The 24,603-nt window shown below is 41.0% G+C and overlaps 1 protein-coding gene across 1 annotated transcript in view; it reads right to left on the bottom strand.

The window, feature by feature from the left end:
* Positions 1-13,013: 13,013 nt before the first annotated feature.
* VAT1L (vesicle amine transport 1 like) overlaps positions 13,014-24,603 on the bottom strand; it is a 43,514-nt gene continuing 31,924 nt past the window's right edge. Inside the window, exons 6-9 of the mRNA XM_075838642.1 lie at positions 23,697-23,752; positions 21,423-21,617; positions 20,073-20,156; positions 13,014-15,554 (exon numbers count right to left, since the gene is read on the bottom strand). Of these exons, the coding sequence (XP_075694757.1) occupies positions 15,456-15,554; positions 20,073-20,156; positions 21,423-21,617; positions 23,697-23,752 (434 nt within the window). The 3' untranslated portion in view covers positions 13,014-15,455. The remainder of the gene's footprint in view (positions 15,555-20,072; positions 20,157-21,422; positions 21,618-23,696; positions 23,753-24,603) is intronic.

The raw sequence follows: 24,603 nt of genomic DNA, 5'->3' as shown, positions 1-24,603 counted from the left end.
TAGCTGAAGTCCAAGATTGCATGCAGCTCAATGTACGCTTTTGTACTTTAGCTGTAGCTCAATAGTTAAAATGACCTAGTACTACAAAAAGTCTAGGTGTAGTCCTGGCCTAAAGCTGCTCATATACATGAAATTATAGCAGGCCTAAACGGGCGATTTTTACTATTTAGACCGACCATTGTCTGGAGAATTGACGCTAACGATCATTTTTCAATAGCCGACGGCTTCTGTCTGCGAAAAATTTAAATTCAGATGATCATTTGCAACTTTGCACTAGCCCCAGGGAGTAGGTTAACTTGTGCTGGATTATCGGAAGCTGGCTTGTGCCGGACTATCGGAAGCTGGCTTGTGCCGACCTATCGGAAGCTGGCTTGTGCAGGACAACAGGACTTGTCTAGGATACAGGACACGGATAGTGAAGTCATCTCGAACACTGGACTTGGCTCGGACACCAGACACGGATAGTGCAGTCGTCTCGGACACTGGACTTGGCAAGGATACCGGATACAAAATACGGGATACAGCTAGGGAACCTTTGCAGACAAACACTTGGTAAGACACAACATTGCTCAGCCAATGAGGAAGTGGGCAGAGTTCCTTTTAAAGTCCAGGGTGTGCTGGGATAGGTTGGGGGTCAATAATCCTGGTGCGCGCGCTGGCCCTACAGGAACAGAACGGTGAGGAGAGCAGAGTGTTCCGACATCCCAGAGCACGGAGACACCGGCCCAGAGAACAACGGGGCCGACGGCCGCTGGGGTGAGTGAGACCAGCGGACGCCGGCGCTACAACAGTGATCAGGGTGGCAGACATTTTTCTCGAACACGCTGTCAGTCATCTGATTGAATAACACTACAGTCAGTTTTCACGCAGCCTAAAATGGTTGATAACAGAAATCAATAGCTTGTAATGGACTACGCAGTAAATGTAGATAAGATGGACTTTAGGTTTAGTATCCTTTTAAACAACAGACCGGTGTATAAAATGCTTCTACACCTCTGGCAGCTGAACTTATGGTCCTACAATCTAGCACGTTGCTGCAGCCTTCAAAAGCTTCGCTGTTTGCATAAAAATGATGAATAACCTTTACAGAGGTGGAGTGTTCCCAGATCCAAAGAGGAAATGGGAGAACAAATCTAGGCGCGTGGCAGAGGGCAGCGAGCCGTGATAAAAGATGTTACACATTAAAGTCGTCTCTTATTATTTTGGATAATAGATATCTACTGGGGTTAACTGGAGCCATAGAGGAGGTTTCATTCATAAGACAGAATATTATTATAGACGGCTCGACACACAGGATATGGAGGCGAGGGGTGGTGTTCGCGTGTTTCTTAGCAACAGACGCATAATTTCTTTCTTCTTCATCTATGCGACAATCTAGAGACTTGTAACTGTAAAAGATTGTCCGCAGTCCATACTGCCTTGTATGTAATGGATATAATATCGCTCCACGGTCTCTTAGTTGGTCTACATTGATGGGCTGTGGAAGGAATAGAGCATCCACCTGGCTACACTGTGTCATACCTTATACAAAACACATATATACAAAAGTGCTGATTCATTACTTTTCCATTGAAGTATATACTATGTTCAGAAAATTTCCGTCTTGGTATAATCTCCATGTGTTAAATGCAACTTGCCGTATATTTTACCCATGGTGCATGTATGAAAATGTATGAAAATCGACAGCATTCCCTCAATTCTGCGCTGATTTGCGTGTGTGAATACATTTTTTTTTTTTTTAGATTTTTATTTGATAGTTGTGTTCAGTGGTCTCGCAGCACGGAACTGTAATATAACAAAACCTGTGGCAAAGGTGTAGCTATAGGCGCTGCAACAGGCACTGCTGCCCAAGAGGGTCCAAAGGCCACTCTGCCACATGAGAAGACACCGATATTATACATAGCACATGGTAGGTAGCCCAGGAGTTCACGTAACGCCTCTGACCTGTAGTTTTAGAGCAGAGCTGTCAAACACACTGCATTGAGCTGCTGAGCATTGTAAACAAAGGGAGGAAAACATTGGCCAGTACAGGATAAGTATTTCTTTATTTAGAAGTGGACTTCAACTGTTAGGGTATGTTCACACGCACTGTTTTCAGACGTAATTCGGGCGTTTTACGCCTCGAATTACGCCTGAAAAAACGGCTCCATTACGCCTACAAACATCTGCCCATTACTTTCAATGGGTTTTACGATGTTCTGTTCCCACGAGGTGTAATTTTACGCGTCACTGTCAAAAGACGGCGCGTAAAAAGATGCCCATGAAAAAGAAGTGCATGTCACTTCTTGGGAAGTTTTTGGAGCCGTTTTTCATTGACTCCATTAAAAAACAGCTCCAATAACGTCCATAAAATACGCCGCAAAAAACGCGAGTAGTTACAAAAACGTCTGAAAATCAGGAGCTGTTTTCGCCTGAAAACAGCTACGTAATTTCAGACGTATTTTGCTAAGCCGTGTGAACATACCCTTAAAGGGGTTGTCCAGTTTCAGCAAATTAATGTTTTTTTTTGTAGAATTAAAAGTTGTACAATTTTCCAATATACTTTCTGTATTCATTTCTCACGGTTTTCAAGATCTCTGCTTGTTGTTATTCAGTAGGAACCTTCATTATTTACGTCCAGTGGACAAAATTCTGTCCATGGTCATGTGATGGACGCGCGGGTGCTGGGATCGTTAGTAGACGTAGCTCTGATACACATACTGTAACTGTAACGAGCCGTGCACCTGTGTGTCCATCACATGACCATGGACAGAATTGTATCCACTAAAAGTAAACAATGAATGATCCTATTGAATAACAACAAGCAGAGATCTTGAAAACTGTGGGGAATGAATACAGAAAGTATATTGGAAAATTGTATCTTTTAATTATACCAAAAATAATATTAATTTGCTGAAATCAAACAAACATTTTAACATTTGTAACCTGTCCACAGAAATAGAAAAAATGAGACTGCTAGTGGGAAATAGTGTCAGACCGAAAACCATTGAGTGCTTCCTAAGTGTGGTTTGTTACGTAAACTGTTATTTGCGTTGTTATTACATGTCAGCTGTGAAGATGTGCAGATACCGTCTAGGCGTCTTCATAATTACAGAGAACATCGGTCCCCAGATTTTGCTGTGGAAAATGTTTTATTTATAATATTTGTTTTCCGAGCAATCAGACTCTTAGGACAGAGGCAGAGAAGAAAATCCTATAAATGTTTTATAGTGTTTAGTGTTCAGAAAATAAGCAAAAATTGGCAAAAGTGTAAACCATAGATGAACAAATTATCGCAGGGTACAGGATAAGACGCTCCATGTATGAGGTGTAACTCCTGGACCCCAATGCAAAATCTGTAATATGACAACCACCTATTATGTGACATTTATAATACTGGTGTCTTCTTACGTGGCACCGAAGTTTTTTGGGCCCCCACAGGCACCAGGCTTGCCGCAGATTTCAACTTTTGTATTGCAAAGGCTGAAATCCGCAGACAAAAGAAGTTGCCAACATAGCCAAAGGTCAGGTTCAGAAGTCAGCAGCAGGTCACAACCATGGTAGGAATCAGGAACAGAACAAAAAGTCATAGTCGGGAACATCCAAAAACACAATAAATGAGGACTAGTCGACATAAGGTTTCAGAAATATCCCATATGTGGTCCTAGTGTGCTACGTGACTGAAACACAAGCCTCAGAAACTAAGGAACACCCTGTGGATTTTGGGGCCTCCTTATTAGGATGTTTTCCAGACACATTTCATGTTTGAAAATGCCTTGTATTGCCGAAACATTAGAAACACCCCAAAAAAGACCCCATTTTGGAAACTACACTCCTCAAAGAACTTATCTAGAAGTGTAGTGAGCATTTTGAATTTATTCTCCCGAGTATGGCAATACCCATATTTGGTCGTAAACTGCTATTTCGGCACATGGCAGGGCTCAGACTGGAAGGAGCACCATTTGGTTTTCGGAGTTTCGATTTTACTGGAATGGTTTTTGTACGCCATGTTGCATTACCCTAAGGTACCAGTACAGTGGAAACACCCGAGAAGTGACCCAATTTTGGAAACCACACGCCTAAAGGGATTCATCTAGAAGTGCAATAAGCATTTTAATTCCGAGGGTGTTTTCCAGAAATTTGTGAAAAATGGATGTTGTAGAGTGAAAGTTTTTGGTGTGCGAATTTTGCTTTCTAGTAGTTTTGTTTGGGGTTTTACTTGTTTTTTTAATTTATAATGTGGGGGAATATGTAAGCTGTGCGGAGTACATCAGGGCATAATAAGGTGGTATAATAATGGAGTAAATAAATAATAAAAAATTATAATCCATGGATGTGTGGTACGCTTTGAAGCAATCCTTTATTTTCGGTGTTGTTTTCTCAGTGACAAATGGTGTCTCTTCTTATCCCCCTTTTGGAACACACTCTGCTCCTTTTTGGGGACCTTCCCTTTTTTGCCATTTGGGGCACTTCACTAGGAATGTGTTGTCCTGGTAAAGTGTGGGCAGCCTCGCTTCCAGTGGAGAAGATGGCATTTTGGGGTAGGTGTGAATGGGTCCTTCCAAACCTGGTTCCCAAATATTAGGGCCTTAATAACCACCTCTGGAAACTGAAGGAGTGTTACCATATGGCCAGCTCATCGGGATAGAACGTAAGAATTATACAATACCATCTGTACAATGTGCACGGCCAGCTTCGTGTACAATGGCACATGGCTATACGGTAAATAAGGGTATTGTACAAAATATCTGCCCTCCAGTATTGGCTAATCTTTGGCTTCTGCACAAGCCCCATATGCAGCACAAGGCCCTAAAAATTCATCACCTCCGCTGCATTTACGGGGTCCATCTGTGGGGTCTACCAAATGATGATGTGGAGTTTTGGGCGAAAAACTGCTAGACGTATAAATAAGTCTGGGCCATCATTTTGCACCATTGCGTTCCGGGAGTCCTAACTTTTTTATTTTTCCGTTGATGGGCTTGTTTTTGTGGGTACATGCGATTTTTTTGATCACCATTCATTCCATTTTTTGGGAGGCAAAGAGACCAATACACAACAATTCTGGCACTTTTTAATTACGGCATTCACTGTGCAGTATAAACAACATGTTAACTTTATTGTGCGGGTCGATACGATTACGACGATATGAAATGTAGATTTTAGACATGAATTGCTTCTCAGCTGGATTGTGTGCATCTTCCCTTAGAATGAGTTGCTGCTGCCTCTAAACTTTTGCAGCTGGCTTGTAGTTCAGCTATGGTTGACATCGATCTGGATATGTACTATTTAGTTTGTACTTAGCCATTTATTATTATTATCAATTCACCCGATCACTGGGATGGGTCTTTGTTTGCCTTTGTCATTGCAAAAATGATAGACTTTCACAATGTTCTGTAGGGATCCTTCCCCATCCCAAACACTACGTTATCCGGCTTCTGGAAAAAGATACGGTGGCAAACCATATTGTGTACAACCCACTCCGCCTCATCACAATCGTGCTTGATAGTGTTGAATCTAGGGACTGAAAGACGTGTCAGCGATGCTAAAAAGTGTTGTGCCGCTCCTGTAGACTCCGCTCTACATTTTTTTTTAGGGCACATGGTCAACCCTTAATGCCTCATGCACACGACTATTGTGCCACTCTGGCTATTTTTGACGGCATCCGAGTGGCACCCGATAGTCTTCACGGACCCATTCACTTTAGCGGGTGAATCGGGTCCGTGAAAAATGGTCCGAGTCTCCGATCCGAGGCAAGATAGGACATGTCCTATCTTTCCTCGGATCACTGACGGACGGCACACGGTCGGGTGCATGAGGCGTTAGACATTGGTAGCATATGATAATTTGCCATCAATGTCTTCCCTTTAGGTGACTCTATAATACGCTCGAATCATATTAGTTTATAGTTATTTAAGCCACAATCATCTGTTTATGTGATGTAAATTGTTATTTTCCTTGTTCTAATTATTTTATTACATAAATCCCAGTTACTTGTGTGCACTTACCATACTGTCAGCTATGAAGATGGGCAGATACTGTCTAGGCGCTCAGCGTCCTAAAGATTAAAGAGAACATTAGTCCCCAGATTTTGCTGTGGGTAATGTTTTATTCATAATATTTGTTTTCGGAGCGATCAGACTCTTAGGACAGAGGCAGAGAAGAAAATCCTATAAATGTTTTATAGTTTAGTGTTCAAAAAATGGCAACCATAGCTGAAGTAATTACCGCAGAGTAGAGAATTAGACACTCCATTTATTCTCCAGCCATAGTAAATATTCATTTATCGCTACATTATCACTGATGCTTTATTGAAATTCCAATAACAAATATCAGTCGCTCTACTAAAAGTGGTTGTCCTCTGTGGACAATCCTTTTTTGTATGAAGAGACCCCCAACAATCAGCTGTAATCTATCAGGGAATAAGGCAGCATGTGTTCAATTCCTCTGCAGCGCCACCACAGGAGAAATAAAGCATTGCACAGTTCTTTTTCAATATAATGGGCTATCCTATTGTACCAGGTCCTCCAGAGGGAGGGACGCTCTTTGTAGCTGCCCTCTGCCTAATAGATAAGGGTCCTGAACATGGAATGCCGATAATTACTCTGTGTAAACAGGGTAACGATCAGCAGATGAACGAGCAAACGCTCAATCATCTGCTGGTCGTATCGTTTTAAAAAAAGTAAAATATTATCGTTGTCGGCAGCACATCTCCCTGTGTAAACAGGGAGACGCGCTGCCGACATTATAATAATGGATGGGGACGAGTGATCGTGACATGAAGAAGTGAGCGTCGATCAACGATTTCTCTTTTGATCGGCGCTCGCTGCACCGGCCGAGTGTCGGCCGGTGTAAAAGGGCCTTTATGTTCTAAAATGATCGCAAGGAAATTAGATTATGCCAAGTGTGCCTTTCTAACTATATGCGGAAGGTGCCTATCTACTACCAATGGTGGATGTAAAATATATAACAGGTCTCAGGTTCCTCTGGCATTATTTGTATGATTATTGTTGTGATAGCTTCAAGTCATTATAGCAGGGAGTATTGTAGGTAATCTGACCTCCACATACCATGGCATATTAACCCTAATGGAAATCAGAGATACTTACTGTAGTTTTGTCTAAAATATTTTTTTATTATTATTATTTTTTTTTATTATAAGCATACAGAATACAGTATGGGTGGCTGCATGAACAAATCCCATTGTACACAGCACTTAAAACAATCATATGCGCGATTTGGGTGGCCATCCAAATTTTTCACGCACACCATGACAAATTTGCTTTGTGCAGGACATGCGCGCATATGGTCATGTGGCCTTAACTCTGCAGAAGGAACTCCACAGATAAGGGCACATGACCATATGCGCGCAGATCCGGTTACTGTTAAAGGACCGGAACACTGTTACAGGACCACATGTGTGTAGGTCCAAGACTCCACAGAGAGTGTGAGCTGCTATGTAGTGAAGTGTCTGGGGTCTGTATTTAGGGATTCTGGTCTGGGATCTATATTTAGGGGTCTGTATTAGTTTAGGGGGGTCTATATTTAGGGGGTTTGGTGCCTGTATTAGTTTAAGGGTTCTGTATTTAGGGGGTCTGGTTTGGGTCTGTATTTAATTCTGGTCTGTATTTGTTTAGGAGGTCTATATTTAGGGGGTGTCTTCTGAGGTCTGTATTAATTTAGGTGGTCTGGAGTCTATCTAGTGGGTCTGGTCTGGCGTTTGAATTTATTTAGATATATGGGTCTTTATTTAGGTGTCTTTTCTGGGGTATTTGTTTAGGAGGTTTGGGGTCTGTATTTATTCCTAGGTCTGTATTTAATCTAGGGTTCTGAATTTATTTACGGGTTTCATCTAGGGTCTGAATTTTTTTGTGTTGCTATAAAGACTGGGGATGATTGCAGTAGCGAGGAGCCAAAGATGTCTCAGCAGGAAACTCTGCAGTAGTCAGGAGATATTGTCATCGCATTCTGGACTGGAAGGTGAAGAAAAGGAAAGAGAATGTCTACAATAAGAGAAGACGTCACCTGTGAGCCACTGGATTTATGCTGTCCTAAAATATATTTTAAAGTACATTCTTGCATTACACAAAAAATCTCTGTGTAGCCCAGGCCTAATTGACAACTAGGTGTTTTCATTCCCTTTATCAATAGGATGTGTCCCTACAAAGTCTGTTACTGTCAGTGATGATTAGACACTATCGGTGTGTAGGGACACAGTACTTTGACAAGTGAAATGGTAACACCCAGTTGTCAATTCTAGTCCAGAACGAGTGTTCATTATAGATAAGGCGTGGCAGGGTGATGGAGGGCAAGGTGGGGACACAAGTTTGGAGAACATCCCAGGATCTATGGTTTACTTACTCCACCGCTGATAACAGTTTGTGCCCTATGTGTTTTTTTCCCACTTGTTAGGGTCATTGGCAGGGCCAGCTCCAGATATATCTAGGCCCTTGGCTGACAGTCAGAATGGGTCTTCTGTCTACCTCACCCTCAACTTGACAAGCGTAGTGCATGTTTACCCATATTTGCATGAACCCCAAGCCCATTTGACCGTGGCATCTGGCCAGGTTTGCCTGGTGCTTATTCTGGCCCTGAGGCTTATCTATGGATTCCATTCTTGTTTTTGTAATGATTGCATTTCACATCCATAATTTGTAAGAACTGTGGCGTCAACCATTATTAGCTGAGAATGTCATCTTCTACACCATCACACTTAGTTTCTTACACTGATCCTGGTTATGCTACCTTTAGGCTGGACTCACATGAAAGATGTGCTCAGGTTAATTGTTGGAAGGTATTTATTAAAATATTTTATATTCTGAAACACCCAATACTTGGAGCTTCTATATCAGTGAAGCCATTCACAGCCTCAATGTGCAGTGAATCGTCAATGAAGGTGGAATAGAAATGATGGCTGGACACTATGGTGAATTGGGCCAGAAGCACTAAATCTGCTCCGCTAGTGGGGTCAATGGCATTATAAAAACATAGAGAAAGAATTATCAAATTATCCGGTTTAATATGAATTATTTACAGCATAATTCCACTTCTAACCATTCATAGCTAGGCTTAACTTCACTTGGGCAAAGATTCCGTTTGATGCCCTAGCCCTGGCTTGATCGCGCTCCTTGATACATGCCCTGCCAGTCCACCTCTCATTTCAGCTATGCCCCTGCTTCTGCTAAAGTTTCAAAGTTTAAAGAATACCTGTCAGCTCCTTTGCATTCTCCATAATATAACAATTCTGAAGCATCTCTGCATTTTGCTGTTCCTCTGTTATGCCTCCTGGAAATGCATGAACAAACTGACAACGAGGTGCTACCATTCCCCTTGTAAATGGTTGTGTCCTTACACACTTTGACATTGTCTAACCAGTGCTGATAGTGTCAGACTTTATAGGGAACACCCTGTTGATAATATAGGACTTTCAGCCATCCTATGCAGCTCTGTTCCTTTTAAAAGCTGGGTGGAAAAAGATATGGCTGCCATAACAACTATTACAAGGGTAGTCACCCAGCTTTCCCAGAGCCATTCAGGTCCTTGGGAAACAACTTTTATGGGAGCTGTAATGGCGGCCATATTGGTTATCAATCATTTGTTATGTAATCGGGGTAAAATGTATCCACCTGAGATCTATATATAATAAAGACACAAATCCCACGTGTTGTTATGCTGACCTTTTTTTTATTTATATATGTTACTTTTTCATGTAAACAGTTTTGTAGGCACACGGTAACAAAAGCTCTATAGCAACATACACAATTAAACAAAGTTTCGCTCCATTTCACATTGGCTTCGGTTGCAGACTGTACAATATTAAGGCAAACTGAGGAATAACAGGTGTGAACAAGAGAGAAACATTTTAGAAGTTGGTATCTGGTTAGCTTTATGGACCAATGAGCAATACATTTTACCCCAGTGAAATACATTTCCTTTAGTGCCCTACTATTACCATGCAGGGGGTAGTCTTACACGTATCAAATAATGCTACAGGGCATGGTGGGTTTAGCAATTACTGTATGTAGTCTTGGCTTTACTGGCTTTCTGAGTTGTACAAGTATACAGATCATCCTTTTTTTTTTCAACATTATTTCAAGCGCCCACTGCTGGAGAAAATTGGAACTTGCATGCCGATTCATCACCAAAAGCTGCAGCAATCCGAAAACATTCGACGACAATGTGGACTGAGTTGTTGTAAGTGGTATGCTGAAGGCTTCTAGATGAGAATTTATATACTCCTTGGAATATCCTACTGTGTATCCATCAAGGTAACCTATCTCGTAGTTACAGGCATCTATTAATTAGGTGATAAAACCAACAGACTCTGCGTTTGCACTTCCAAGGGTATATGCACTGGTGGTTCCAATGGAAAGTAAAGGCCCTATTACATGGGCCGATGATCGGGAAAATGAGCGTTCATATGATCATTGCTCTGTGTAATCAGGGCAAAGATCAGCCGATCAACGATCAAAGGCTTGTTCATCGGCTGATTTGCAAGTTTATGCAGAATTAAATATCATCATTGTCAGCAACACATCACCCTGTGTAAACAGGGAGATGTGCTGCCGACATGATGAAAATGTAAGGGGATGAACGATCACAGTAACGATCGCTCGTCCCCATACATAAGCAATCATTGCTGCGTGTGAAAAGAGCAAACGAGCGCCGATAAATAAGCTATCTCATTGAACGACGCTCGTTTTCATGGCCCATATCAGGCCGTGTGATAGACCGTTAGAACGTACTGTTACCAGGTCCTATTCAGACAAGATAAGACATAAGTGGGGGGGGGGGGGGGGGGGGGGGTGGTCAAAAAAGCAAATTTCCAAAACCAACAGAGCACTCTGTAACTTCAACATGTCATCTCCTGACATTGTCCATATGACGTAGACAATAGAGCAGACTTCAGAGATATATAACATGTAGATCATCCATTTGTGATCGGTTGCCAGATGATGAATGGCTTCATAGAAAATATCAGCTAAGATCCAGAGATCCGAGCAGGGGGTAGCTATAAAATGTGCAGAGAACGCAGTTGGACCCTGGTGCCTGAGGGGGCACAAAAGCCCCGCTACCACATAAGACACCAATATTGTAAATGGCAAGTGGTAGGTGGAGGGCACTGTTACAGATTGTGCTTTGGGGGCCAGGAGCTTCAAGTTACGCCACTAGGTCTGAGGCTTTACCAAGGCCATGGAATGTACATTAATACTGCTTGGTATATACACACATAAGTTATCAGTAGTGAAACACTTGAATATTTCCTAAAAGAGGTTATCCTCCTAAAGATACCTTCAGAAAAATCTGATTAATAATGCATGTTGAGATGAGGAACACGATGGTCTGACTGTCAACTTTGAGACATACTAAGTTACTTGAGACGGACTGGTTGCTAGGGATACACTGCCTAACAACAAACTTTCATATAGAATGGTGAGGCAGAGCTTTGTTAGCAACCGATCTGTCTAAGATCCCCCAAGTGTTCAGCTTAAAACAGAACTAGCACTGAGCTTAAGGCCCAGATGTTCTCGACAGTACTATTTTTGTAAATATATATCTAGGCACAAAACTTCTTTAAGATAAAATGCGGAAACAAAAAAGAACTAATTCTGGGATATTGGAAGGAATATGAAAATTTAAACCCTTATCTTGTTATTGATAATGGCAGCCATTTATAGAAGGGAAGTGCATTGATCATCATTTTTGGTATTTTGTAAACTATATTTCAGTTACTTCAATTAGGCTTTAAAGAGGCTCTGTCACCACAGTATAAGTGCCCTGTCTCCTACATAAGGAGATGGGCGCTGTAATGTAGGTGACAGTAATGCTTTTTATTTTAAAAAAACGATCTATTTTCACAACGTTAGGAGCGATTTTGGTTTATGCTAATGAGCTTTCTTAATGCCCAAGTGCGCGTACTTTTACTTTCGACCAAGTGGGCGTTGTACAGAGGAGTGCATGACGCTGACCAATCAGCATCATGCACTCCTCTCCATTCATTTACACTGCACTAGCGATATAGTTATATCACTATGTGCAGCCTCATACACAAGCCCTAACATTACTACAGTGTCCTGATAATGAATACACATGAAATCCAGCCTGGACGTCATGTGTACTCAGAATCCTGACACTTCTGAATCTTTTTTTGTGAGATTCCGGCAAGTGAAACGAAGTCTCGCGAGATTACGGAGCTAAACGAGATTTGGTTTCACTTGCCGGAATCTCACAAAAAAGAGTCAGAAGTGTCAGGATTCTGAGTACACATGACGTCCAGGCTGGATTTCATGTGTATTCATTATCAGGACACTGTAGTAATGTTAGGGCTTGTGTATGAGGCTGCACATAGCGATATATCTATATCGCTAGTGCAGTGTAAATGAATGGAGAGGAGTGCATGATGCAGATTGGTCAGCGTCATGCACTCCTCTGTACAACGCCCACTTGGTCGAAAGTAAAAGTACGCCCACTTGGGCATTAAGAAAGCTCATTAGCATAAACCAAAATCGCTCCTAACGTTGTGAAAAAAGATCATTTTTTAAATAAAAAGCATTACTGTCACCTACATTACAGCGCCGATCTCCTTATGTAGGAGACAGGGCACTTATAATGTGGTGACAGAGTCTCTTTAAATATACCCAACCATGTACACTAGATGCAACCATCATGCTGGTTAAACCAATGGGAGTAAGAATTGTCACAGAGAAAAATTGTCTGTTACCCATGGCAACCAACCAGAGTTCACATTTCATTATTCAAGTTCAGGTTAGAAATAAAAAGTTAACCCACATTGGTTGCTATGGGTGTCTTAATGTAAAAGGTCTAGAAATGGGATTTAAAGCCTTTCTACCCTCAAAGCCTTAAAATTCAGGTGTGAATGCAGTTAACCCCAATATCCCACTCACCTAGTATTACACTCACAAGAGTCAAGGAAGCTGAGATATGGGGGTTGTTTGCAGGAGTCCTCGCACTGTAGCGCTGCTTTAGCTGTCCATGTGCCTGCCTCTGACATGGAGGGGGCATGGTAGTCACTGGTGATTTCCATTCCCTAACTAATATAATTGCCGGGTTAACAAAAAGGTAAAAAGGATAATTTTGGGATTATATGAAGCCATTTTCTTTAGTCAGGCAATTAAATCACCAGTGACCACAGTGTCAAATCACAGGCAAGCACACAGACAGATAAAGCTGTTCTACAGTATAAGGACCCCAGCCAACAGCACCCTGTATCTCAGCTTCTTTGACCACTGGGGGTATAACAAAGGAGTATTGGGGTTAACTGTAGTCTCAACGGCATTGTCTGGTTTTTAGTGGAATTGCCCATTAAACATGTGTTGTCAAACATAGAATTTCTTAAAATCTCTTTGAACATTGGCTTTTTTTAAATTAACCAACACAAATTATATCAAATACTGACACTTTAAAACAGATAACATTTCTGGAAAAACTCTATTTTTGTCATTTCAATTTTGTGAATATCTCAGATTTGAAGATATTTACCAGCCACCTCTATGTATTACACTTAGCACACTAAAATAAATGCAGACAATACCGAATTTACTTATATCACAAAAAGACATCCTTACAATTCCTTAAATGAACAGTCCAGAATAAAAATTGTGTTATGACTTGTCAAGGGCCTGAGGGGGCAGCACATGACTCAGGAAATCAAACAACACCAAAAACAGAAGTCACTTCAGATCCTGCACTATGTATAACACAGTACATCTGTTTTTTTCTGGAGTGTTCCTTTAAAAAAAATTCATCCAACTTAAAGGAATCTATATGATCTTGTATATATGGATATCTGTTATCATTATACAACATCAAACGATTAAACAGACTGAATTTTAATGTTTTACCCCACAGGACTACTAAAGACAAGTGTGACAAAACAAACATAATTTCCCCCTAAGATCATCAGTAAATATAAGTCCATGAGTCGGCCTCTTGTGTAAAGGAGTTAAAATTCTATTCCTTCACTGTTTTCCAAATATGGCTGACACTCCAGTATCCAAGAGATTGTCACTAAGCTTTCTCCTAATGCATTGAGAGCTACAACACTTTTCAAGTGGGCAAATTTGCCATTTAATGGTCTGAAAAAGATGAGTGACAACCCCATGGGAGCAGTGACGTATCCAGTAAAGAAGGGTCCGCAATTATTATGCCAGTCAGGAGAGAAGGGCCTTGTGTTTTTTTCCCCAAGACCAACTCCCCACCTCCTTATTTGCTGACAACGCAGCTCCTCTGGAGGGCGGGGTCCTGCACAGGGTCTCCCACCCAGTAGCAAACAGGACTGGGCCCCATCTCCCCAAGGACCCCATAGCAGTCGCATGGTCTGCATCTATAGTACATAGATTAGAGCTAAATTGGCGACTATACTGGTTGTCACCCAACTTACTCAGGAACATAATAACTAATAAACTGATGAATAGAACTTTAGATAACTTGAACAACCAACTCTAGTACATATATTTACTGGTGATTTTAGGTGGAAATTTGTTTAATAATCAGAATAAAGCTGTAGGTTGCTAGTGGAAAACAAGGTTGAGGTATTTTTGCACTGAAAAAAAGTAGAAATCACTATAAAATTGGCTGCATGTGTCTTACGGCTCTTGCACACCACCGTGTGTGCTGCCCGAGTCCCGTCCTGTGGTAAGATAGGACATGTTCTATCTTTCCACAGATCGGAGATTCACCCACTGAAGTGAATGGGTCGGTGAAAACAATCGGGTGCCACCCGGATTCCGTGAAGAACGGCCCGAGTGGGACTCGGTCGTGTGCAAGAGCTCTTAAAAACTACTGAAGACACGGAAGGTAAAAAAATGCTTGTACTTTAGGCTTCATTTTTCTTTTTGAAAGAAGCGTGGAGAAAGTGTATCCATCTAATTCACTACATCGAGAAAATGACATAAGGCTCTAATCACGGCAATAACCCACTTGGCACTTTCCTGGCTCCCGGGCATTTCTGGGGTTAACCCGTTGTGATTTGAAGGTGACGTGGATGGCTATATGGCACAACAATAGAACATATTAATACTGATAAAGGGTTGGCACTTAAATTGAGGTGGCAGTCTAGCTCATTGGCAGCGTTTATTCAACAAGCCTGTTATGGGAATTCGAGGCAGCCTTTAATTCACCAGGCACTGGATAACCCAGCACTGTATTTGTCTAAATGGTCCTCATTTAATAACTGTCCTAAGCTCCCTGGTAGCAAAGAGGTGAAGGGTTCATATAATAAATTGTAATTATATTTTCCTGCATATCTTAAAGGTGTATCACAGGCCTATTTTACACATTGCTACACGTACTAAAGGCTGCCAAGTAGGCACTTACTGCCACAATATACACAATGGTTTATACAGTAGCTCAGCTCACTGCAGACAAATACAACACACAGTGTACTACAGCAAGTTTGTTCACTGATGCACAAAAGATTTTTTTTCCGTCTTCGTATCTTTCATCAGTCACAGCCACTATCACTGGATGAAGGGCATCCTTTCCTTATTTTCAGTGTCCCCCTCGTGGTCTTCCTCTTCCTCTCCAGCCTCACTTGTTTCTGTACTGTCATTAGCCATCTAAATGCAAGCAGAGTTTTGTGAGCATAGCTGCTGGAAACCATCAGTGTCCATATACAGAAGTGTACATAAAAATACCTAACACTTAAAGGGGTTATCCCATGAAGAATATTATGTTTCTTTAAATAAACGATAAATTATAAACACATTTGAAATGTAAACTCATGATCCACTGAAGAATTATAACATTTACTTACATAGTATGGCTTTAAAGTGTATAGCAATGTGTACGTCCACCTACTGAGCTGAGTTCTAGTGGACACGCATGCTCAGTTACTGCCCATAGCCAGGTCTCTGCATAGTGATGCTCTGTTTACTGCAGAGCAGCCAATAGAAATGGCTTTCAGCCCAGCTTGTCAGGGAAGTAGCAGGGACTTTGCAGTAGCATGGCAGTATAGCTGAGGTGACTCCTTCTTGTCAGCTTGTTAGGATTGTAAAGCTGGATTGTAAAGTAAGAAGGGACTATATTGTCAGCTGCTAGAGGGGGAAAAATACTAATTTTGACTAGAGCCCGCCCCCAGCAGCACAGAGTAGTGGCAGCACAAAGTGGGACACAGGGAAACAAAAAATGATAAAAATAGTATTTTTCTACTATAAAAGCACTGCAAATTACTTTAAAACAGCAAGTGACTGCATTTATGAACTTTTGGTATGAAAATATATATAATGGAATAATCCCTTTAAAGGGTAACTGCCCAAAATCTATAATTTCCCCATAACAATATTATTTGGTTAATAGTGGGGGCTATGTTTCAAATTTACCAGGAGTTTGTGAGACCTAGGCATCTTATACCATAAGATAAGCTATTTTATGTTTTAGAGAATGAACTTAGGACAATAGGAACATGTCCTATTATGGTATATGGATGTAATAGAGGGGACGTTCTCCGATCTGAACCCCCTTCTTTTAGGTCTCATGCACCTGGCAATGCCATCAGCATGAACCTGTATGGCAGCACCCGGAGCACCTATGGCAATGCTTCTAGGGAAGAATGCCTCTGTAATCCAGCACATGATGCGGAATGGCACAATTTTTTTTTCTTACGGGTTCTATGCTGTTAAATGCATGACGTAAAATCAGAGGCACAAGGAGGCACTGCTTCGCCTCCTCTGCAGCAAAATGTGTATTCATTGTCCAGTTTGCCTGGCGATAACAGCTGAACATGAGGGTCTCAATTTGCAGTGCTTCTGTTCCCCCAACGGGCCTGCATGTACTGTCAATGTCTGCCCCATCCTCTGTATAAATACTTCCTTCGCTGTAATATCTAGGTAGTATTTAAAAGCCATGTACACCTTTGAAAATGATTTTCTTTCTTTTTTTTTATAAAAATGTGTATCAGCGTGATTGGTGCAACTTTGAAATTACATTTTATTAAAAATAAATTTTACTTTCTGAGATACAGCTGCTATGTATTCTGTATATAGAGCAGCTGTATCATGCGCTGAAACCCGTATCCGTCAGGTCAGCGGCACTGATAGGTTCAGTGAAAACAAGTCTTACATGTCTCTGACACGCAGGGTCGAGATGTTCATAACTTAGATGTGATAGATTACAGGTGGATCCGGCGTGTCTCCGCAGTCACTGAACCCGTCAGTCCCGCAGACCTGACGGATACAGGTTTCAACACATGATACAGCTGCTCTATATACAGGATACATAGCAGCTGTATCTCAAAAAGCAAAAATAATTGTTAATAAAATATAATTACCAAGTTGAACAAACCTCACCGATACACATTTTTAATAATTATAATAAAAAAATAGTTTTCAAAAGTGTACACGGCCTTTAAGTAATGATTAATAGGGGATGAGATAGAACATATTGATGGTGTCATACTTTGTAGAAAGAAGGAAATGAAAACTTTCAAGATCTCTGCATTGCATTGTAGAAAACGGAGTAGCGACAAGCATATTGGATATTTTTAATTCTGCAGTGCCTAAAGGGTGGCTCCGGACGGTGGGTGCAGTACAGGGGCAGCACTAGTACATCAAATACATTCACACATGGCCTGCGCTGGAATTTATTTAAGGAACAGAGGCCCGGAGGTTAATTGGTAAAACCTTCTTTGGTTTGGATACTGTAGCAGCACGTGGTAATATCACACTCCACATCAACAGAGTCATCCTGCATTAACTCAATGGCTCCAAAAGAAGATTTATTCTGTTAACAGTGCACATGCAAAAGCTGTTTGAGGTCTGTAATAGTTGGCTCACGGCGTACTGGAGGAGGAAGTATTTAATTTAATTCAGATCAGATGTTTTATCAGCCACAGGCTAACACAGAACGCTGGATGTTTTTCCCAGTTGAATCCACAGTACAGCCATAGGCCGGATTCACACAAGCGTGTGCGTTTTGTGTGCGCAAAAGGTCCGTGTGGCATCAGAATATGGTGCGTGGCTGCGTGATTTTCGAGCGGCCAGCATCATGATGACACTCTGGTTTTATGTTTACAAACAGAAAAGCACGTGGTGCTTTTCTGTTTTCATTCATAGTTTTTACTACTGTAGCGCGCATCACACGCGGCACCCGGAAGTCCTTCCGTGTGCCGAGCGTGATTTGCACGCACCCATTGACTTCAATGGGTGCGTGCAGCGCGAAACACGGGCAAATATAGGACATGTCATGAGTTTCACTGACAGTCTGAACGGCCCCATTCATTAACATAGGTCCGTGCGATGCGCGTGATTTCCACGCGCGTAGCACGGACGTATTATACGTTCATGTGAATAAGACCTTAGGGGTATAATACTTCCTATTAGCTATGGAGTAAATAAAGAAAATAACCCAGAAATATAAATCCCCGAGTCGTCTTCTTGAGTAACGTCTTCTGCTATTTCTCAATGATCTTGATCTTCTACAATAGATACTGGGTGACAACAGCTAATGGGCCATTACATTTCCCATAGAGGTTGTCAGCCAGAATTTTATAGACCCTGAATAGCAAATAAATGTAGAGATACAGCTAGTGTCTGGGGGACAGGACTGGGTGACCGCTCCTATTTAGTGGTTGTCATACAGCACCTCTTAAGCTTAAAGGAACACTCCAGACAAGAGGGGGTGGTGCATGACACAGGGATTCTTTTTTTTTTTAATGTTCTTTGATTCCTTGTATCATGCGCGCCCCTCAGGGCCTGCACTAAGCATAACACAATGGGGCAGATTTACTGATACTGTCTAAGGCAGTCAGAAAATGCGCCAAATTTATCAAAGTGATGCACGCTGTATCTAGCTAGACCCTTTTCTCTTCCTTATACCACCTACTATTTGGCTTAGTTTATGGCATTTTTTTGTGTCAAACTTTTGGCACACAGTATCACATTTAAGCCACACACCCTTTCACATTAATCTCACCCCCTTGTTGGCGTGTCGAAAAAAAGTTAATAAATGTGGTACACGGCATGTACACCAGAATTCTGTCGCACTTTTTTATAGTAAATCTGCCCCAATGTATACATTACATTCTTATATAGTTGATAAGATTGAAAAAAGACACAGGTCCATCAAGTCCAACCTATAATCATACAGTGTTGATCCAGAAGAAGGCAAAAGCCCCCATGAGGGGGATGCCAATTGCCTCATATTAGGGGGAAAAATTTCTTCCCGACACTAAAAATGGCAATCATAATAAAAACCTGAATGAATGTCCTAGCTCTGGAAATCTAGTACCCATTCATACACTGGGCCTAATATATCACAACTGTCCTTGTTGCCCATAGCAACCAATCAGACCTCAGTTTTTATTTCTTAAACTGTTCCGGAAAAATGAAAGCTGCACTGTGATTGGTTGCTATTGGCAACAAGGACAGTTTTTCTGGTAGACAGTTTTGATCAATGGGGCCTACTGTGTTACGTCCATTAAAGAACGCAATTAAAAACGCCACGAAATATCCTGCATGTTGATCCAGAATAAACATTATAAGCAAGTCACTACCTACTGATAATGCTTACCTGCTTTTGCCATACCAATGATGGGGATACCCCTTTAATTCTCCAGAAAGCCAGATCTACAATTCTCTGGATCACATAATCATCATGCTAAGTGTAGTCAATGATTTATTTTTTTCTAACTTAAAGGAGTTACCCGGGTTTTAAAAATGTATGGTCTATACTTAGGACAGGCCATCAATATTAGATCAGTGGGGGTCCTCTCGGCACCCCTGGCTATCAGCTGTTTGAAGGGGCCATGGATAGGATAGGCCATCAATTTTAAAAACCTGGATAACCCCTTTAAAAATCCAATATAATGAATGATATGATTACATAAAATAGCTGCCTGCACTTTTTAAATGTGGCAGGAGGAATCTAATCAATGTAACCAACCTGAAGAATAATAATAATAATAACACCAACAATAATATTACTACTAATAATAACACCAACAATGATAATAATAACAATGATAATAACAATGATAATAATACTAATAATATCATCAACAACAATAATAATACTATTACTACTAATAAAATAATAATAATAATAACAACAATGATAACAACAACAAAAATAATACTAACCAGAGGGGTTGGAGCTTTTTCCACATCTAAAATCAGCTTTCCTATGTTACCTCTGTCATGGATTCGCTGCATTGCCTCTTTCACCTGGAATCCCAAACACAACAAAACAGACATATTTACACCAGAAATACATCTCCCAACTACAGGAGTTAGACACGTAATAACAGCACTAAACTTGGATGTCATAGGTGATTTTCCTATTATTAATGACATATTAATGCGAATAGTATTTATAATCTAATCCCGATTTCACAAAAAAATTCTCCCCTCCTATCATAGGAGCACAGGAATCTCAGATATATACCGCTATTTGCAGGATCCTGGCACTCAAAGGCTGCACCTTCTGCCCATCTGCATTCTAAAAAAAACAGTGACTCTGCAAGATCCTGTCCCTTGGTTGAACTTGATGGACGTGTCTTTTTTCAGCCGTACTAACTATGTAACTATGTAATATATGTAACTATGTAATATATGTAACTATGTAATATATGTAACTATGTAACTTTCAAGGCCATTACATTGTGAGTCAGGGAAAGAGACAAATGGAACCACAGTGTTCCCTATGTAATTTCTGCAGGCACATAGACCACATAATAAGCACTCCGGTCAATGATATACCTACAGTACCATAATCACAGCTCATGTGGCTGTATGGGGCCCACGGAAAGAAGGACTCAGCTCAGGTTGTCCAAACGCTTTTCACTATGATCAAACAAGTGATGAGGAATCCAGATCATAGGTGCTTCCACCAATTCCCTCTCCTGCACAGGATGGGTTCTTGGCATTTTGGGCAGGTGAATAAGCATTGAGCCCTCCTTACCTTAAAGGGGTTGCATGTAGTGGTATAAGCCAGCACATGTAAGGAACCCCTTTGAATTTTTTGTTATGGGCCCCCCACTGCTCTATGTACGCCCCTGCCTCAAGCTGAAGGACTCGGAAAACAAGCACATTGATCTAAGATTCCTTAGGAAGGAAGACTCCTAGCTGAAGAGCAGAGACTCAAAAAGGTTAGTGCAAAAAAATTACGATTTTGGTGTTCAAAGGGAAAGGGGAGGGTCATATCAGGGACTACAGCCAAAATTAGAAATGTATAACCATAAAGAAAACAGCAATATACTATAATCTTAAATACAGGACTTGTTAATTCAAAGAGAAACTGCATCCACAGAAGTCAAGTATTTGTGACGAATATCAGATTGGGTTGAAGAAAATGTCAAGAATGATCATACACACTTGGCATACGTGTGGCACAGTGATCTACAGAGAAACTACAATCCCTTTGATATATTGAAGATATGGGCATCATTAACATTTCACGACATTGCAGCAATTTCAATGACATGATGATACCTCTTCCAACGCCCACAATGAATCCACCAATGGTTTGATCTTCTTCTGGTTGTACAAGTCGAGAAGCTTGTCTACAACGCCTCTTATGACATTAGCTCGTCCTTGCTTGAACAGAAGGTTTAGCAGTGAGAAACCAGACATAACTTTGTTCTCTTCATATAATTTGATGGGATTGACTTTTTCCACTTGCCACCACTGAAAGTATAAAGTTATACTGTATTAGGTTTGGAAACATCACGTTTGGTCTACACTCCGTTTTTTTTTTTGTGGTACAAATCGTAGAGTTCCTCTGGTACGGATCCACTTCACATAAAACAGTAGAGAATTACAAAAATAGCAAATCCTCAAAATATATGATAATAATAGGGCAGTTAGGTTCAACTTCAGAGTTTTTTGCACTGATTTTGACGCGGAAACCGCGTTGGAATCAGCGCCACAACACTGCACAAATCGCCCCCTATTGATTTCAATGGGAGGCAGAGGTGTTATTTTTCCCGGGTGGCTTTTGGCCACTTGCGGGGAAAAAAAAGCAGCATGTTTTTTCTACCTGCCGTTTCCGCCTCTGATCTCCCATTGAATCAATGGGAGGCAGAAAAAACGTGCGGCACTCGTTTCTGAGCGTATTTTGCAGCATTTTCTGCCCTTGGTCCTTGCATTAGATTCAACGGCCACGGACAAAAAATGCAGCGAAAAAGCGTTAAAGGGGTTTTCCCATCAGGGACATTTATGGCATATCCACAGGATATGCCATAAATGTCAGAGAGATGCGGGTCCTACCTCTGGGACCTGAACCTATCTGTAGAACAGGGCCCCCTAAACCCCGTTCTAGCTTTCTTGGTTACCGCTGCCTCCCAGTCCACTTCCTGCTTACATGTTCAGAAATTCTGAAAACAGCATAGCTCGCTGAGCTATGCTGTTTCCGTAACTTCCATAGAAGTGAATGGCAGTAATTTCCAACGATGTAATCAGGAAGTGGCCGGGAGGCAGCGGGAACTGAGAAAGGTAGAACGGGGTTTAGAGGGTCCCGTTATAGGACATGGGTGCGGGTCCCAGAGCTGAGACCTGCAACTATCTGACATTTATGGCATATCCTGTGGATATGCCATAATTATCCCTGATGGGCAAATACCTTTAAAATAAAAAAAACGTTAAAACAACGCTGACAGCTCAAAATCGGACTCAAAATCCTGAAGGAATTTTGAGGCAGATTTTTTTCTGCCTTCATAAAACGCAATGTGAACTACCCCTTAGGGAAATAGAAGTTCGCTCTGACTTCCCTGCTAGGTCCTCAGATATGCATATTCTCTAATAGCTGAATAGAACATAAAAGGACCTGTCACCTCTCTTGATATGTTTGTTTCAGTAAAAAGTTGTATTCCCCATGAAATTACGATTCTGGAGCCTCTTTTCTTAGAACTCTATGTTGTGCCGTTCCTTTGTTATTCCTCCTGCAAATGTATGAATAAATTAACAACTGGGTGTTACCAGTTAGGGGTGTGTCCTTCCACAGACTAACAATGTCCAATCAGTGATTACAGTTTCAGACTGTGCAGGGACACTCCTCTCTGACAAGAGGAATGGTAACACCCAGTTGTCAATTTATTCATACATTTCTAGGAGGAATAACAGAGGAATGGCACCTAGCAGAGTTCTAAAAAAATATGTTCCAGAATTATTATTTCATGTGGAATACCAGTATTTACTAAAGTAGACCTGTTAGGAGAGAAGACAGGTCCTATCTAAAGCCACAATTCAGAGTGTAGTAACACAGGCTACCCCTACAAAAATCCGCTTGTCAATAAACAATGCATGCTTCCATGAACTCTGCGATCAGCTCTCGGGGACCACATTTTAACACTGCACAATTTTTTTTAAGTCTAAGCACTACATGACAGTACTTGTTACTTTAGTGGGTAGGATGTTTATTAACTATCTTAATTTTTCACACAATATCTCCCCCAGTACACAGAAAACATATAACTTACAGTCTTCCTGTTCCTTTTCTTTGCAATGTATTGTTAGAGCAGACAGAATTTACTGTGACCACCTCAATAGATGTAGCTACATGTATTGAATTGGTGGTCACCCACACAGGAAGTCAAGTGGTTTCTAGGCAACCCGAACTGCCATAGTCTGAACAAAATAAAATAAGTATTTATTCTGCATACTATGTAGATTGGATGTACAATATTCATCCCCTTAACTTTCAATATTCAACATGAAATTTATTTATGTAAAATGATTACGAATAAATGCTTTTAGGTTGACACTTACTGATTTGGCAAAACTGAAGAAGCTTTTTGTTTCACCGGTAACCATATTTGATGAGCCTGTGAAGAAACAGTTGTTAAGAAAGATATGAGAGAGATTGTACATATGACATACACATATGTGAAGAATACAAAGAAAAGCTGTATAACAAAGAACTTAACACTAACTATGTCACAAACACCATTCAATCTACAATATTATATACTGGACACATGAAGGAGTTGTATGAGAAAAAAGGGTATGCTCTCTTTGAAACAGCGCCACTCTCGTCTATGGGCTGTGACTGGTACTGCAGCTTAGAGAGATTTAAAAATATATCCTATATATCCTAGAAACAGGAAAAATATAGTACTACTCTTTACTCTGTACTTGACTTCGAAGATAATAATCAAATCTGCATTCTGTTGTGTAAATCTGTATAACTTGGTGCTGAGTTTACCTATGTGATTGATATTCTCGTCACTTTTGTCACCGGGCTCTCCATAGCAAATGCCACGTGACATCTTCAATGGACAGGCACAAGTCCTGCCACACCTTGCCTGAGCAACAAGGTTCCTGTTAATTTGTAAAGGAGTTTATTGTTGGAAACTAGTCTGGGGACGCGACCTGATGAAACTAAACCCCCATGAGGGGTGTTTTAAGTTGAAAATGGCAAAATCACTTAGATTCCACCCCTTGGTTTAGAACTTAACCAAATCTAAAAGTGAATACAGTGGGTCCACGCTCCTGTTTGGCCTGATCGTGTTAGACTGAATGATGCCCGGTCTCTGATCGGCGCGTTACTTCCCCAAACTAAGCCCTGCTCCAAACTCCTAACAACAAAGTATGAAACAATGTGGACTTACAGTGCATTCGGAAAGTCTACTGACCTTTTCACATTTTGTTATGTTGAGGCCTTGTGCTAAGATAA

The sequence above is a fragment of the Rhinoderma darwinii genome, chromosome 9, assembly GCF_050947455.1.
Source record: "Rhinoderma darwinii isolate aRhiDar2 chromosome 9, aRhiDar2.hap1, whole genome shotgun sequence".
Lineage (NCBI taxonomy): Eukaryota > Metazoa > Chordata > Amphibia > Anura > Rhinodermatidae > Rhinoderma > Rhinoderma darwinii.
Note: the sequence above shows the minus strand (reverse complement) of the source record. Positions and strands in the feature narration are given on the sequence as shown.